The sequence below is a fragment of the Trichosurus vulpecula genome, chromosome 8, assembly GCF_011100635.1.
Source record: "Trichosurus vulpecula isolate mTriVul1 chromosome 8, mTriVul1.pri, whole genome shotgun sequence".
NCBI classification, from domain to species: Eukaryota; Metazoa; Chordata; class Mammalia; order Diprotodontia; family Phalangeridae; genus Trichosurus; species Trichosurus vulpecula.
In genome coordinates, this window is record NC_050580.1 from 21945373 (window position 1) to 21959355 (window position 13983).

Here is a 13983-nt window from a genome sequence, read left to right on the forward strand (position 1 = left end):
TCAAAAACAAACACTTTCGAAAAGGGACAGGGTCAAGGGAGAAAACTGGATAAAGGGGGATAGGTTAGGAAGGAGCAAAATATATTTAGTCCTTCACAACATGAGTATTGTGGAAGGGTTTTACATAATGATACATGTGTGGCCTATGTTGAATTGCTTGCCTTCTTAGGGAGGGTGGGTGGGGAGGGAAGAGGGGAGAGAATTTGGAACTCAAAGTTTTAAAAACAGATGTTCAAAAAAAAAGTTTTTGCTTGCAACTAGGACATAAGATACAAAGGCAATGGGGCATAGAAATTTATCTTGCCCTACAAGAAAGTAAGGGAAAAGGGGATGGGAGGGGAGTGGGATAATAGAAGGGAGGGCTGACTAGGGAACAGGGCAACCAGAATATATGCCACCTTGGAGTGGGCGGGAGGGTAGAAATGGGGGAAAATTTGTAATTCAAACTCTTGTGAAAATCAATACTGAAAACTTAATATATTAAATAAATAAATTTTTAAAAAGGAGCTGGTGTTAAAACCAAGAATCACCTACCCAGCTCCAAGGCAAAATATGGATTTTCAGTAAAATAGAGGACTTTCAGGCTTTCTCAATGAAAAGACCAGAGCTGAATAGAAAATTTGACTTTCAAATATAAGAATCAAGAGAAGCATGAAAAGGTAAACAAGAAAGAGAATTTATAAGGGACTTGCTAAAGTTGGATTGTTCTGTTTACATTCCTACATGGAAAGATGATGTGCGTAATTAATGAGACCTTTCTCAGTATTAGGGTAGTTGAAGGGAATATACATGTATATAGACAGAGGGCACAGAGCGAGTTGAATATGAAGGGATGATATCTAAAAAAATGAAATAAATTTAAGGAGTGAAAGAGGAATATATTGAGAGAGGGAGAAAGGGAGAGATAGAATGGGGTAAATTATATCACATAAAAGTGGTCAGAAAAAGCGGTTCTGTTGGAAGGGAAGAGGGGGCAGGTGAGGGGGAATGAGTGAATCTTACTGTCATCGGATTCAACTTGAGGAGGGAACAACATACACACTCAGTTGGGTATCTTACTCCACAGAAAAGTAAGGGGAAGGGGATAAAAAGGGGGGATGATAGAAGGGAGGGCAGATAAGGGGAGGAGGTAATCAAAAGCAAACACTTTTGAAAAGGGACAGGGTCAAGGGAGGAAATAGAATAAAGGGGGACAACATAGGATAGAAGGAAATATAGTTAGCCTTTCATGACATGAGCATTGTGGAAGTGTTTTGATACATGTGTGATCTATGTCGAATTGCTTGCCTTCCTAGGGAGGGTGGGTGGGAAGGGAAGAGGGGAGAGAATTTGACTCAAAGTTTTAGAAGCAAATGCTCAAAAAAAGTTGTTTTTTTCATGCAGCTGGGAAACAAGATATATATGGAATAGGGCATAGAAATATATCCTGCCTTACAAGAAAGTAAAGGGAAAGGGGATGGGGGGGAGTGGGGGGACAGAAGGGAGAGTTGACTGGGGAACGAGGCAATCAGAATATATGTCATCTTGGAATGGGAGGGAGGGTAGAAATGGGGAGAAAATTTGTAACTCAAACTCTTGTGGAAATCAATGTTGAAGACTAAAATATTAAATAAAAATGATAAAGAAAATTTAAAAAAATAAACTGAGTTTGGGTTAGATAGTTTGCAAAGTTCCATTCAGATCTAGATTTTATGACTTAATGCAAGCCCAAAAGATTTAACCAAATGGGTTTAAAACTGCCAATGCTGCCCTGCATACATATTCATTTGGAAGTGTAAGGACTGCTGAGCTGGGGACTTGGTCTACAATATCGGTTACACAACTAAACAGCCCTATTAGGAGATGCTATCTTGCTTGAAAACCAAAGCACATATTACGTACATTTCGCTTTAAAATGTACAATTTCTAACATAAATTTAGTCAACCCGCAGCTGTGCCAAGTCATCTTGCCAGCCCATTTTAGCTAGTCCTTAAGGTTTATGGGGTTTCAATTAAGTAGATTTACTAATGTTATGACTAAATGGATGTGACCAGAAAGTGTGGCATGCAGTACTGTGTATGTAAATTCACGCTTTATTGTTTAACATTTATGTTCCAAATTGAAAAATCAATAAAAAAGAAATTTAAAAAATCAATGACCAGAATTTTTTCATTGAAATACCAACCTTACAACTACCACCACCTGAAGAATAGCCAGAAAAGGAAAAAAGAGAAAGGGTGAATCATTCTTGGATTATAAGGTAGGAGTAAAACTTGGATATTTTCCCAGTGGTGTAAGCATAATTATAGAATTAGAGATGGAAGTGACCTTAGGGTCATCTAGTTCAACCCTCTCATTTTACACTTGAGGGAGCTGATGTCCATATAAGTTAGTGAATTGATTGAGGTTAGATAGAATGAATGAGTGAGCATTTATTAAGGATTTACTACATAGCTAGCAATTTGAACAATTTACTATTTATTTCATACATTTAGGAAGTGTCCAAGCACTCACTAATTATGTAGTAATGATTTCAGTGTCATCAAAGAAATAGATATATTATTTATCTCCCTTCACTCACTCTCCATTTAATTATACTGGTCTGGTAGTATAATTGTTCAGTTGTGTCCAACTCTTCATGATCCCATTTGGGCTTTTCTCAGCAAAGACATTGGGGTGGCTTGCCATTACTTCTCCAGCTCATTTTACACATTAGGAAATAGAGGCAAACAGGGTGAAGTGACTTGCCCAGGGTCACACAGCTAATAATATTGGAGGCTGGATTTGAATACAAATCTTCCTGACTCTAGGCTTGGCACTCTATCCATTGTGCCACTTCTGTCTTTGCATGGATGGTTGTTGTTATTTGTTCTCAAAGAGGACCATGACATTATTAAGGTGATGCCATGACATGCAAGTGAATTGGATTTAAGTGAGGAAGGGCTGTACAAAGTTACCAGCCTCACTCTCTCCTCTGGATCCATCTGGGTTCAGTGGCCAGATATAGATCAGGACTGGAGATGACCCAGGATGCAACATGGATAGACATCATGTCTGGAAAGCACTGTCTCCTCAGCTTTCCCTCTTATGATGCCCAGCTTCCTTCAAAGTACAACTCGGGAGACACCTCATACACAGGACCCCTTGCTGGCACTTCATGGAGTTATTGTTCTCTCCCTCCTGTTATGAGTTTGTATTCATATTTACTTATCTATGTATATGTACACAATAAACTGTAAGTCCCTTGAGGACAAAGACTATGGTTTTGTCTTTGTATCCTCAGTGCCTAATAAATGTTTGTTGAATTAAATTGAGTTTAGAGTAGCCTATCCTTCAAACTCAATTCGGAAAGGTCAAGGTTTCTGCCTCTTCATCCCAACAGGTCCTGCTTCTCCCCACAACTGAAAGTGACTGCTCTCTGATTTCTTCTGGCACTTTGTCTAGACTTCTTCTCCACAGTTATTTCAGTCTCCTTCCTACCACGGTTATTCAAATACTTGCCTTCCCTTCACACCAACAGATCGGTGATCTCACCAATGAGGGCACTCTTTCCCTGCATGCAGATACCAAACTTCTGATCTTTCCATCACCTTCACAGAAGACCCATCCAATGCATTGGAGCCTGTCTTTTGGGTGGTTTGATGCCCATCTCCTCCCTCTCCCTTTGTCCTACTCTCCCATTTAGACATGTTCTTGATGCTGGGATGACCCATCTTAAAATCCTGCCTCTGAAACTTGCTGAAAGCCTTGCTCTGCATCTCTAGGCTTCATCTTTCTCACCTGCAAATCAGTTTATAAGCATTTCTTAAGCATCTGCTGTGTACCAGGTGCCATGCTATGAACTGGAGATAAATTCAAAGAATGAGGCAATCTCTCAATGAGGAGGGATAGTATATACTTACATAAGCATATACAGAACAAGTACAAGTTAGATGGATACAAGGTCATTATGGAGGCATCAGAAATTGAGGAAAACCAGGAGAGGCTCTGTGTGGAACGAGAGTTCTTTATCCAGGGCTCATGGATCCTCAAGGAGCTCATGGAGAGATCACTAAGTGATTCATGAACTTGAATGGAGAAAATAATTACATTTTTATTTTCAATAAAAACTGAAATTTTACATTTCCTTCAATTATGAATGTTTAAAAAATTGTTCTGAGGGAGGAGTCTGTCAGCTTTGCCGACTGCCAAAGAGGTCCATGAAAAGGTTAAGAACTCGTACTGTAGAAGGTGGTATATAAGCTGTGTCTCTAAGGGATAGATTCTATGAAACAGAGGGGAAGTAAGGAGGGGAGCGCATTCCAGGAATGTTGTTGTTCAATAGTGTCCTGTTCTTTGTGATCCTATTTGGGGTTTTCTTGGCAAAGGTCCTGGAATAGTTTCCAATTTCCTTCCCCAGATCATTTTACAGATGAGGAAACTGAGGCAATCAGGGTTAAGTGACTTGCCTAGGGTCACATAGCTAGTGTCGAAGCTGGATTTGAATTCAGGAAGATGAGTCATCCTGACTCTAGATGGGGGCTGTATCCACCTAGCTGCCCCATTCCAAGTATTGGGGATAGTCAATGCAAAAGCACTGAAATAAGGAATAAGAGTATCATGAGTGAGACAGAAACAAGGAGAGCTGAGCTGAGTTATAGGATACAGGTAGAGGATTAATATTTAGGCTTCAAAGATAGATTAGGGCCAGCTTGTGAAGGGCTTTAAAAATGGGACTTTGATAGCTTATATTCCAGAAGTAACAGGGAGCAAGTGAATTTTATTGAGCATAACCTCCCCAATGTCTTCCATCTCTAAATTAAAAATGGGAATGTTAGATTCCATGGCCCTTCCTACTTCTTAATAATTTATGAACTTATAGACCTTCCTCTAATCCTTTCCAATAGAATATGAGACCTGGGGTCTGGAAACATCTTTACCTTTATATGCCTCACATCTAAATGGTGCCTGGTTTCCCTTTTGGGGGTAGGGTCCAGATCTATGATGTCAAAAGGCAAAGAGGTCCTGGGAAGGAACTTCTTCCATCAAATGCAGATTAGCACCTTACCTGAAATTCAGAGAGTTGCTCAGGGCACTGAGAGGTTAGGGGACTTGACTATGGTTCCCCAAGGCACTATGTATTGGAGATGGGATGTGAACCACATATTCTTGATCTTGATCTTGAGGCTGGTATGCCTCTGGCATATGCAGCCTCTTCTTCACCTGGCACATTGTAGGGTCTTAATAACTGTCTTGTCTATAAATTTGTATAGATAAATCTATAGCTTTCTACATCTACCTTCATGTAGATAGATTTTGATTGAACTATCCATATAAACACACAGATATACATATATATATATACACTTACAACTATACATTTACATGCACATATTTTATAATGCATATGTGTATATATAAATATATGTGTGTGTGTGTGTGTGTGTGTGTGTGTGTGTGTGTGTATGGAGAGAGAGAGAGAGAGAGAGAGAGAGAGAGAGAGAGAGAGAGAGAGAGGGAGAGAATGCAGCAAGTTCCTTGAAGGCAAGGATTCTTTTGTTTTTGTTTTTGTCCTCCATGCCCAGCACATCAGCACATAGATAGTAGGGGCAATGAGGTGAGGAGGGGTCTATAGGCTTCAGCAGACCACTAAAAAGGTCAAGGCAAAAAAGATTAAGAATTCCTTATGTAGAAGATGCTATAGGGGTTTGTCTTCAAGGATAGAGGGATCATATGAGACCAAGGGGAGAGGAGGAGGAGGATACATCCCAGGCATGGGAGAAAGCCAATACAAAGACAGAGATGAATATGATGTTCAAGAAAGACAAGGCCACTTTCCTTGGGCCAATGGCCCATTTAGAATGATTATTTTAATGAATTTCATCAGAGCATGAAGCTGTCAGTGGGCCGCTCCCTCTGCTAATGAAGGGGTCTCATCCTCACCGCTACTCTGTAACTCATGGGCTGAGAGTTGTCTGGGGTGTGGAGACATGGAGACTTGTCCAGGCTATGAGATGCAGGCTGGAACTCGAGTCTTCCCAATGATGTACACAAGATGAGCCTAGGGTTAGGGTTTGCAGAGCACACTGCGTGTTATCTTATCTGATCCTTACAACAACCCTGTGAGATTCTTACTATGATTATCCCCATTTTACAGATGAGGAAACTGCAGCAGAGAGAAGATAAGTGACACACCCAGGGGCAGTAGATCTCTAAGCCTCGATTTGAACCCCTATCATCCTGATTCTAAGTCCAGTGCTCTCTTTCCATGGAGCCACCTAGCTGCCTCTAGATGCTGCGTACATAGGAGGCTCAGAGGATTACAAAGCTAGTGAGGAGGACATCGGAGGCCACCGAAGCCAACCTCCACTGAGAGAGAGAGAGAGAGAGAGAGAGAGAGAGAGAGAGAGAGAGAGAGAGAGAGAGAGAGAGAGAGACTGAGAGAGAGAGAGACAGAGAGAGACAGAGACAGAGAGACAGAGGGAGAGAGACAGAGACAGAGAGAGAGAGGGAGAGAGAGAGAGACAGAGACAGAGAGAGACAGAGACAGAGAGAGACAGAGACAGAGACAGAGAGGGAGAGAGAGAAACAAACAGACAGACAGACAGAGACAGAGAGACAGAGAGAGAGAGATTGAGACACAGAGAGGGAGGTAGACGACAGGTGGCTATGGGGCAGATAGATGCAGGTGGGAAGATAAATACAGATGGGTAGTAGAGACGGCCAGACAGACAGACAAGAGCTAGAGTGTCACACACAGACGCCAGCACATGGACAAACACAAAGGGAGGCTGATCCATCCATACACAGACAGACAGACAGACCAGACAAACAGGGAGGTCTGGCCATTAGCTCGCTGGGGGCCGGAGCCGCCCGGCGCTTGCTGGGTCCAGAGCCCAGCGCCGCGCCCGGCCCTTAGGGGGCGCTCATTCGCCTTCGCAGGACTTGGGAGCAGGAATTGCCTCCTCCTCCTCCGCCCAGCCCGGGCTGAGCGCGCGGGCGGCGGTTTTCATCTCCGTCCCCCCACTCCCCCACCTCGCCCCGCCCCCCTCCGCCCCGCCCCCTCCCAAGCCGGCGCTGGGGAGCCCGACGCGCTTCCCACAGCTGTTGGCTCGAGGACGAGCTGCCTGGAGTGCAGGCGGGCGCGCGCGCGAGCCCCGAAGCGCCCGCGTGGCCGGCGCCTTCCCGCAGGCGCCCGACCCGCCTGGTCTCTCCCTCCCCACCCCCAGCCCTCGGGCACGCGCGCCCTCGCGCCCTCCTCCCGCCGCCCCCCTCCCGCCGCCTCGCGCCCTCGCGCCCCCCTCCCGCTCTCCGCGCACGCGCGCCCGCTCCCGGCCCGGCTCCTGAGCCTCAGTCGGTGTCAGACGCTCACACCGCCGGAGCCGCCAGAGCCGCCGGAGCCTCGGGAGCCGCGTCGGGCCTCGGCGCTGGGGCAGAGCCGAGGGGAGCGCAGCGGAGCCGGGGAGGGAGGGAGGGAGACACAGAGAGACAGAAAGAGAGAGAGCCGGAGCGGGATCATGGACGTGCCGCCGCGCCTCGACCCTGCCCTGGGCAGCCCTGCCAGCCCATGCGAGGACGTGATCAAGAACCTGAGCCTGGAGGCCATCCAGCTGTGCGAGCGCGACGGTGGGTCCGGGGGGCGGGGGCCGGGGCTGCCTGGGAGGAGGGGCACGGCGGGGGGCGCGGCGGGGAGCACAGCAGGGAGCATAGCAGAGGGGGCAAGAGGAGGGCGCAGCGGGGGGGGGCTGAGAGGAGGGGCATGGCGCGGGGGGGCACAGCCCAGCGGAGGAGCCGAGAGGAGGGGCGCTGTAGGGAGCACAGCGGGCGTGGGGGTCACTGACGGAGGGGGCTCCGTGACAGGGGCCGGGGGCCGCCTCGTGGGGTTCTCGGATACAGACACTGACCGACAGCGCAGGGGGCGGGAGAGGGCCTGGGCACGGGTGGGGAAGGTTCCGGGGGTCCGCGGGCTCTCCAGAGGCACAGAATGAGGGGTCCTCAGGGGGCGGAGGACGGGGTCGAGCTGAACCCGGAAGGGGGGCTGCGCCTCCCCCCTCCCTCGGAGGTCTTTTGTGGCACTCCTGGGCCCGAGCTCCGGGCCACCCCGGCTGGGCACAGACACACTTACACACACACACTCACACACTCGCCCCCTCGGAGAACAAAAGAAAAGCCGAGCTCGCCCCCTCGGAGCTCAGGGGTGCCCTGGCGAAGGGCGCCCTCTGCCCCTCCCCGCGCCCCTGCGGCCCCTCCTCGGTCAGGGCAAGGGTCTCCTGGGAGACCGGCCCTCACCGACGGTGTGACCTTGGGCGAGTCACTCGGCCTTCTGGTCCGCGAGCCTCGGCTTCCTCCGGTGCCTGAGGGGGCTTGGGCTTCGTGACCCGGCGGCCGTGGGTTCTGGTGCCGGCTGCGGCAGACTGGATTTCTGCTCGGCCTGCGTGGGGACATGCCTCGAAGGACCTCGCGGCTTGAGCTCCGTGTGCCCAAACTTACCCTATGTCTGCCCAGGAGTTTAAACCGTAACCCCCACCCCCACCCCCATTTCACATCTTCCCTCCCGCCGCCCAGACGAACCCCACACCCTCCCTGTCCTGCACAGGGGCGCTGACGCGGACGCGTAAGACGGGGCTCCAGCTTCAGCACCACGGACAGACCCAACCGCAGGTCTGCAGAGATAGCAACTGTCAAAGTGGCCTAGCCCAGCTGGGGGAAGGCGGCTGCCAGGCCCAGGCACTGCCTCCTCTACGTCCGTGCTCAGTCTCGGGTCCTGATAAAGTTTCTGTCTCCTGAAAGGAGCAGCATTGGCAAACTGTTACTCTGCCCAGTATGGCGAGGGAGGCTATGTGTGCGTTAAATAGATGGCTTGGGCAGTCAGTGCTATTTCAGTCATGCAGAACAAAACTTTATATATTGGAAAATCATCTGGCTAGTCAGATAACGGTAAAATTGTGCATTTGACTCAAGAGAAAAAATTTTAGTGTTGTTACAGAGATAATGCTGTCAGTTATGAATAAATTTAATGTTAATTGTGGATAAATGAAGATTACTTTGAACCACTTCTAGCCAAGGTGATGCACAGATTGGAAGTAGTTAATGTTTTGATTGCCAAAATTATTTTGATATATGATCCTCATCTATTGGTGAGCAGAGAGTTCTTCCGTACAAGTAATTGAAAGGGTGATAAATTAGTTAGACATTTCAATTCAGTAGAGAGTTTAGGCAATTTAGGACCTTATGTTGATAAAAGGAAATAGAGAAACAAGATGATCATTGCTCTTGCAAAGGGTAATTGCATTTAAAAATTTTTTTCTCTATACTTCGGGTAATATTTTGTCACGTTGTAGGATTCACAGATTATTGTAACTTAAAATTTTCATCTTTGCTTTATTTATTAACAGTCCATTATCCATTCTGAATGGCTAGATTTATTTCACACAATAAGGCTTTCTGATTTATTCTGTGCTACTCATGAAATGCTCTTTTTATGCCATCTTATCAAAATACGCTTAATTTTTTGTTCTGTGTATAAGAGAGAGAAACCTGGAATTCAGGAAATATAGATTTCATTTTTATTTACTTTGATCATTAATCAAATGCTTATTGCCATAGCAACTGAGGTAGACAACTCATTATTTCACTGTGTCAACCCATTAATCTCAGCGTGAAAGAAACTGAATTTACTATATTCTTCTACACATTTCAGGGAATATTAAGGAAAATGAAGCTTTGGTTAAATGTTTACAAATACATAGTACCACAATAGGTCAAAATTATGCTTCCTTTCTTCTTAAATAATAGATGTATTGTTTTGACAATGTGAGTATGGTTGCTTGCACACAATATAGACCTTTCTAATTGGACAAATCATGTAATATTTAATTTTTTAGGGTCATCCCCAAGCAATGCTCAAAAGAGTACTAGATGTTGCAGATTTTTAAATGATTCAACATAGACTGACGAAGCAATGCTCAACTTTATAAAAAATAGCTTTTAATCTACCAGTCCAAAGAGTTGACCTATTTGGTAATTTATTAGAATAAAGAAATAGCCCATGCAGAAAATTTACTTGAAGATAAACAACTACTTTTGCAATTATGTTTTACAAACTATGCTCAGGAAACTGAATGTACTATACCATCTTCAGTATTTTAAAAATAATAAAATATAATACAGTTTAAATAGCAACAATGTTTGTTGCTTGTTGAAACTGTCTTTTAAATACCTCATGTTAAAACATAGGTTTTATGCTAGTACATTTTTTAATAAGAAGTATGTAAGGCTTCTACCCTCCAGTTATCTTCACTTCTCCCAATCTCCTAATTCCCTCCCTCTCTTTTTTTTCATCTATAATTTAGAAAGGACCAGTTGGCACAGGCATTATAGCCATCTTTTTGATTGGTTAAATTAACTACTGAATATTTTTATAGGCTATATGAACAAAACACCTCTGATTTATTTGCCCTTTGAATCACATTTTTCTTTTACTTCATCACTCCATTGCTGTTCCCACTCTTTTACTCCATTAATCTGGACATGTTTAACTACCTCACTGTGAAAGTAAAGCAGAGATTAAAAAAAATACTCATTAGAATTTGAACAAAATAGCTGAGGAATAAAGTAAGTGCAGTTTGACTGCTGTGTGGGCCTTTCTTTGCACTGCTTTTATTCACATAGGTATTATACAGTGCTACCCATCAACAATAACCATAGTTTTGTGTGTGGTGTCTCTGTATCTTATGCTGTCCTTTTTCTCATATGTCTATTTCTCTTGTTTTCATGCCTTTTTCACTGTATACTATAGATTATTCTAGAGATTAATAGTAGGAATTTACAGTAGTTCTACTTTTTAATATTTCCCTGATGTCTTATTTTTAATATTCTGTAAGATAAGACCATAGAGTCTAGGTGGTACCATACTTGAATATTTATTTCTTTGAGCAAAGGGTTATTTTATCTGTCATTATTTTGTGTCAGTCCTAGATCCAGCATGTTTCTAGAGTGATAGATTTTCTTTTTCAGTTCTATGCATCTCTATTACTAATATAAAACCTTAACTAAGTCTTTCTGACAATTTCATAAAGAGAAAGTCTAAATCAAAAGTTCTTTATCTTTTTGTGTGTCATGGATCCTTGGGCAGATTGTTGAAGCCTATGGATGCCCATCAGAAATAAGTTTTTAAATGGATAAAACAAATAATATCATTATAAAGGAAACAAATGAAACACAGTCATAAAAAATATTTTGAAGTTCCCAGAGTCCATTTTAAGAACCCCTGGCCTAGGTAGACCTTTGGTAGGAAGTTACCTCAAGGGTTACCAAATATGCCTTCTGTATTTCTCCTCAAAGGGAAACATGACTGTTTACCCATATCTGCTAAACACAGAGGTTTATACAGACTCGAAATGTGTCTTTTCAGATTATATACATGATAGATTTTAATTGTGTTCCTTTGGATAGAAATAAAGATAATCCACATCTTGAGGCATCAATAAAATGGAACTTTTTACTTCTAATTCATTTTTTCCTGGCTGTAGACATTTATTCCTCGATGATGGGACAGATATCTATCTATATTTCTTAATCCTTTTATCATACTTGTACACAATTTCACTGTTATTTTTCTTCCAGAAATGAAAGAATTTTATCTCTTGGTTTTTTTTAACTTGGATCCAAGTTCTTTGTTTTCTTGTTAAACTGTTTCGAAAGAAAACACAAAATTAATTTGTAACACAGCATTGGAAAACTACATGCTATTTCCCCCAACACCAGACTTTCCAGGAGGTGTTAATTCTACAATCAGGACATTTTTGTTTGCCTAGGTCTACTTCATCCTAAGGGTGAAAGCTTAAGATGCTAGACAGCAAAGGAACACATTTTAAATGAATCATATAGCCTGAAGCTGATAGTTTTTTTTTCAATCTTTGTTTCCAAACGAAGGTGTTCAAAGTGTTAAGGGAAATTTTAAAAATGATAGTCTAGCCTTTAAACATAAAAAGAATGGATGACCTTTTAATTTGGTGTGGTTGTTTCCCCACATTGTAGGAGCTTCCTGTCTGATGGTGATTCACATGAAAATGATTTAGTATAGATTAACCAAATTATGAAATTTTAAAATCTAAAAAGACATAAAAATAACATAATACTATTAAGTACAGTACTATATTATCATAGCTCCATTTATGAGGATCAAATGAAATAAAATATGCAAAATGCATTGCAAATTTAAAATGCTATATGCATATTAGCTATTATCATTATCTTTTCTGAACCAATGAACTAATTGTAATATTTGTACCTGTTAGAAGTAATCTCCATTAAAAGAACAGGATGATAGACCAAAGACAATTGCCACTTAACTTGGAAAATTCATTTTTCATATGTCTTAAATGAACTAATCCTCTTGTATTGGCAGTGATTGAACCCTCTCGTTTTTTGTTTTATATTTCTTCTACTGATTGTGGTTAGTTTAGATAAATTAATTTTATCATTTCATTTCAACATCCTTATATGGTTAAGTGGATCAGTATATCTTCCAATATGAGAAAGAATACATTTCATTTCTCCTAAAATCTTCTATTTTAATGTATCAAATATAAGTAGCATGGAATAGAGGACAGAGTTCCTTGTTGTCAAGATTACCTGGGTTCAAGCCCAGTCTTTGCATACAAGGATGATGGGAACTAGAACAAGTTATTTAATCTTCCTGAGCCCCCAACCCCCAGCAACCCTCCAAGACTAGAAGTTGTAGAACAAGTTCCCCAGCTGCTTTGGCAGAGGAGATTTACTGACCAAGAGATCCTTGAAGATCATGTCACAGGTGGGTGCCCCTCTTCCTACCTCCTGCCAGTACCCCCAACCCTTAACCGTGTCAGTGTCAGCTTTACTCCAAAAAGCTGTTTGTAGCTTCCAGTTGAACAAATATAATGTCTTTTAAGCTATCTGCTACATTTTCTTAAACCCATTGTTTTCTACACCTAGATTTTTAGAACTTTTGGTGAGTTCATTGTAAACTTCCTTTGGCCCTGCTTTACGATTGTATTTATAATTTCCTCTGAGTTGCTCTATAGTAGCTCAGTTGATCTCTGATCACTTCTTTATCTCTGTTGTGTACAAAACTGCATTGAGTTTTCATTAGTTAGTATAGAAAAAAACAACACCTTCAGCAATGTGAGACCATGTTAAAGCAATTTATATTCTTGGTTCTCATTTGTTCTGATGGTAGACCAGAAAGCTGTTTGAGCAAAAGTCGCATCAAAGTAGGTGTAATTTGGCTCCCTCTAGTGGCAAGAATGACTCATGTCAGTATTGGTAACACTAGCTACTTGTTTTCCAGCTAGGCCGAAGAGTCAGAGGCTCACTTTTTAAAAATATTATTTGGGAAGCCAAACATGAATTTTACATCCAAGGTACTTGGATTTATTTCTGGTAACATTTTCCCCTAACAGAAACTTAGTTTCTCTCATTCTAGGCCATGTGCATAGTTACTTGGATCTTTTATATACATACACACATACATGAATATGAGTACATATATACATGAATATGTATCCATATTATATATGTGTATGTATACATATGTATATATATGTGTGTGTGTATAAAAGATCAAGTAACTGTACTGCACACAGTCTAAAAACAGAGAAGCTAGGTTTAGGTTATGAGTATATGTATAAAAATAGACAGATAGATTACTAGTATAGCTTTATCACTCTATTCCTCAGTACCAGTAATGGATTCTCCTCTAACAATAGTTTTAACACCAATTTTACTTTGATTCTTTTTCTAATTGTCCTTGTAAAACTTATTTTTTTGTACTCAATTGTTTTCTGTTTTACATTCTGGAATTCTCTTCCTATCTTATGCTTACTTTCCCCTTCTGTTGACTTTCTTAACCAAGTTTTTAATACCAAGTTTGGAGAATGTCAAGGAGGCCTGCTTGGTTCAAATATAGTGTTTGCTAAATGTACTAATAATTCAATAAGCTTGAAAAGAGAACTTTGAACCAGCTTGTAAAGGGTTTTAAATGT

The 13983-nt window shown here is 42.4% G+C and overlaps 1 protein-coding gene across 1 annotated transcript in view; it reads left to right on the top strand.

Moving 5' to 3' along the window:
- The first annotated feature begins 7117 nt into the window (after positions 1-7117).
- PHYHIPL (phytanoyl-CoA 2-hydroxylase interacting protein like) overlaps positions 7118-13983 on the top strand; it is a 65038-nt gene continuing 58172 nt past the window's right edge. Inside the window, exon 1 of the mRNA XM_036736182.1 lies at positions 7118-7585. Within this exon, the coding sequence (XP_036592077.1) occupies positions 7477-7585 (109 nt within the window). The 5' untranslated portion in view covers positions 7118-7476. The remainder of the gene's footprint in view (positions 7586-13983) is intronic.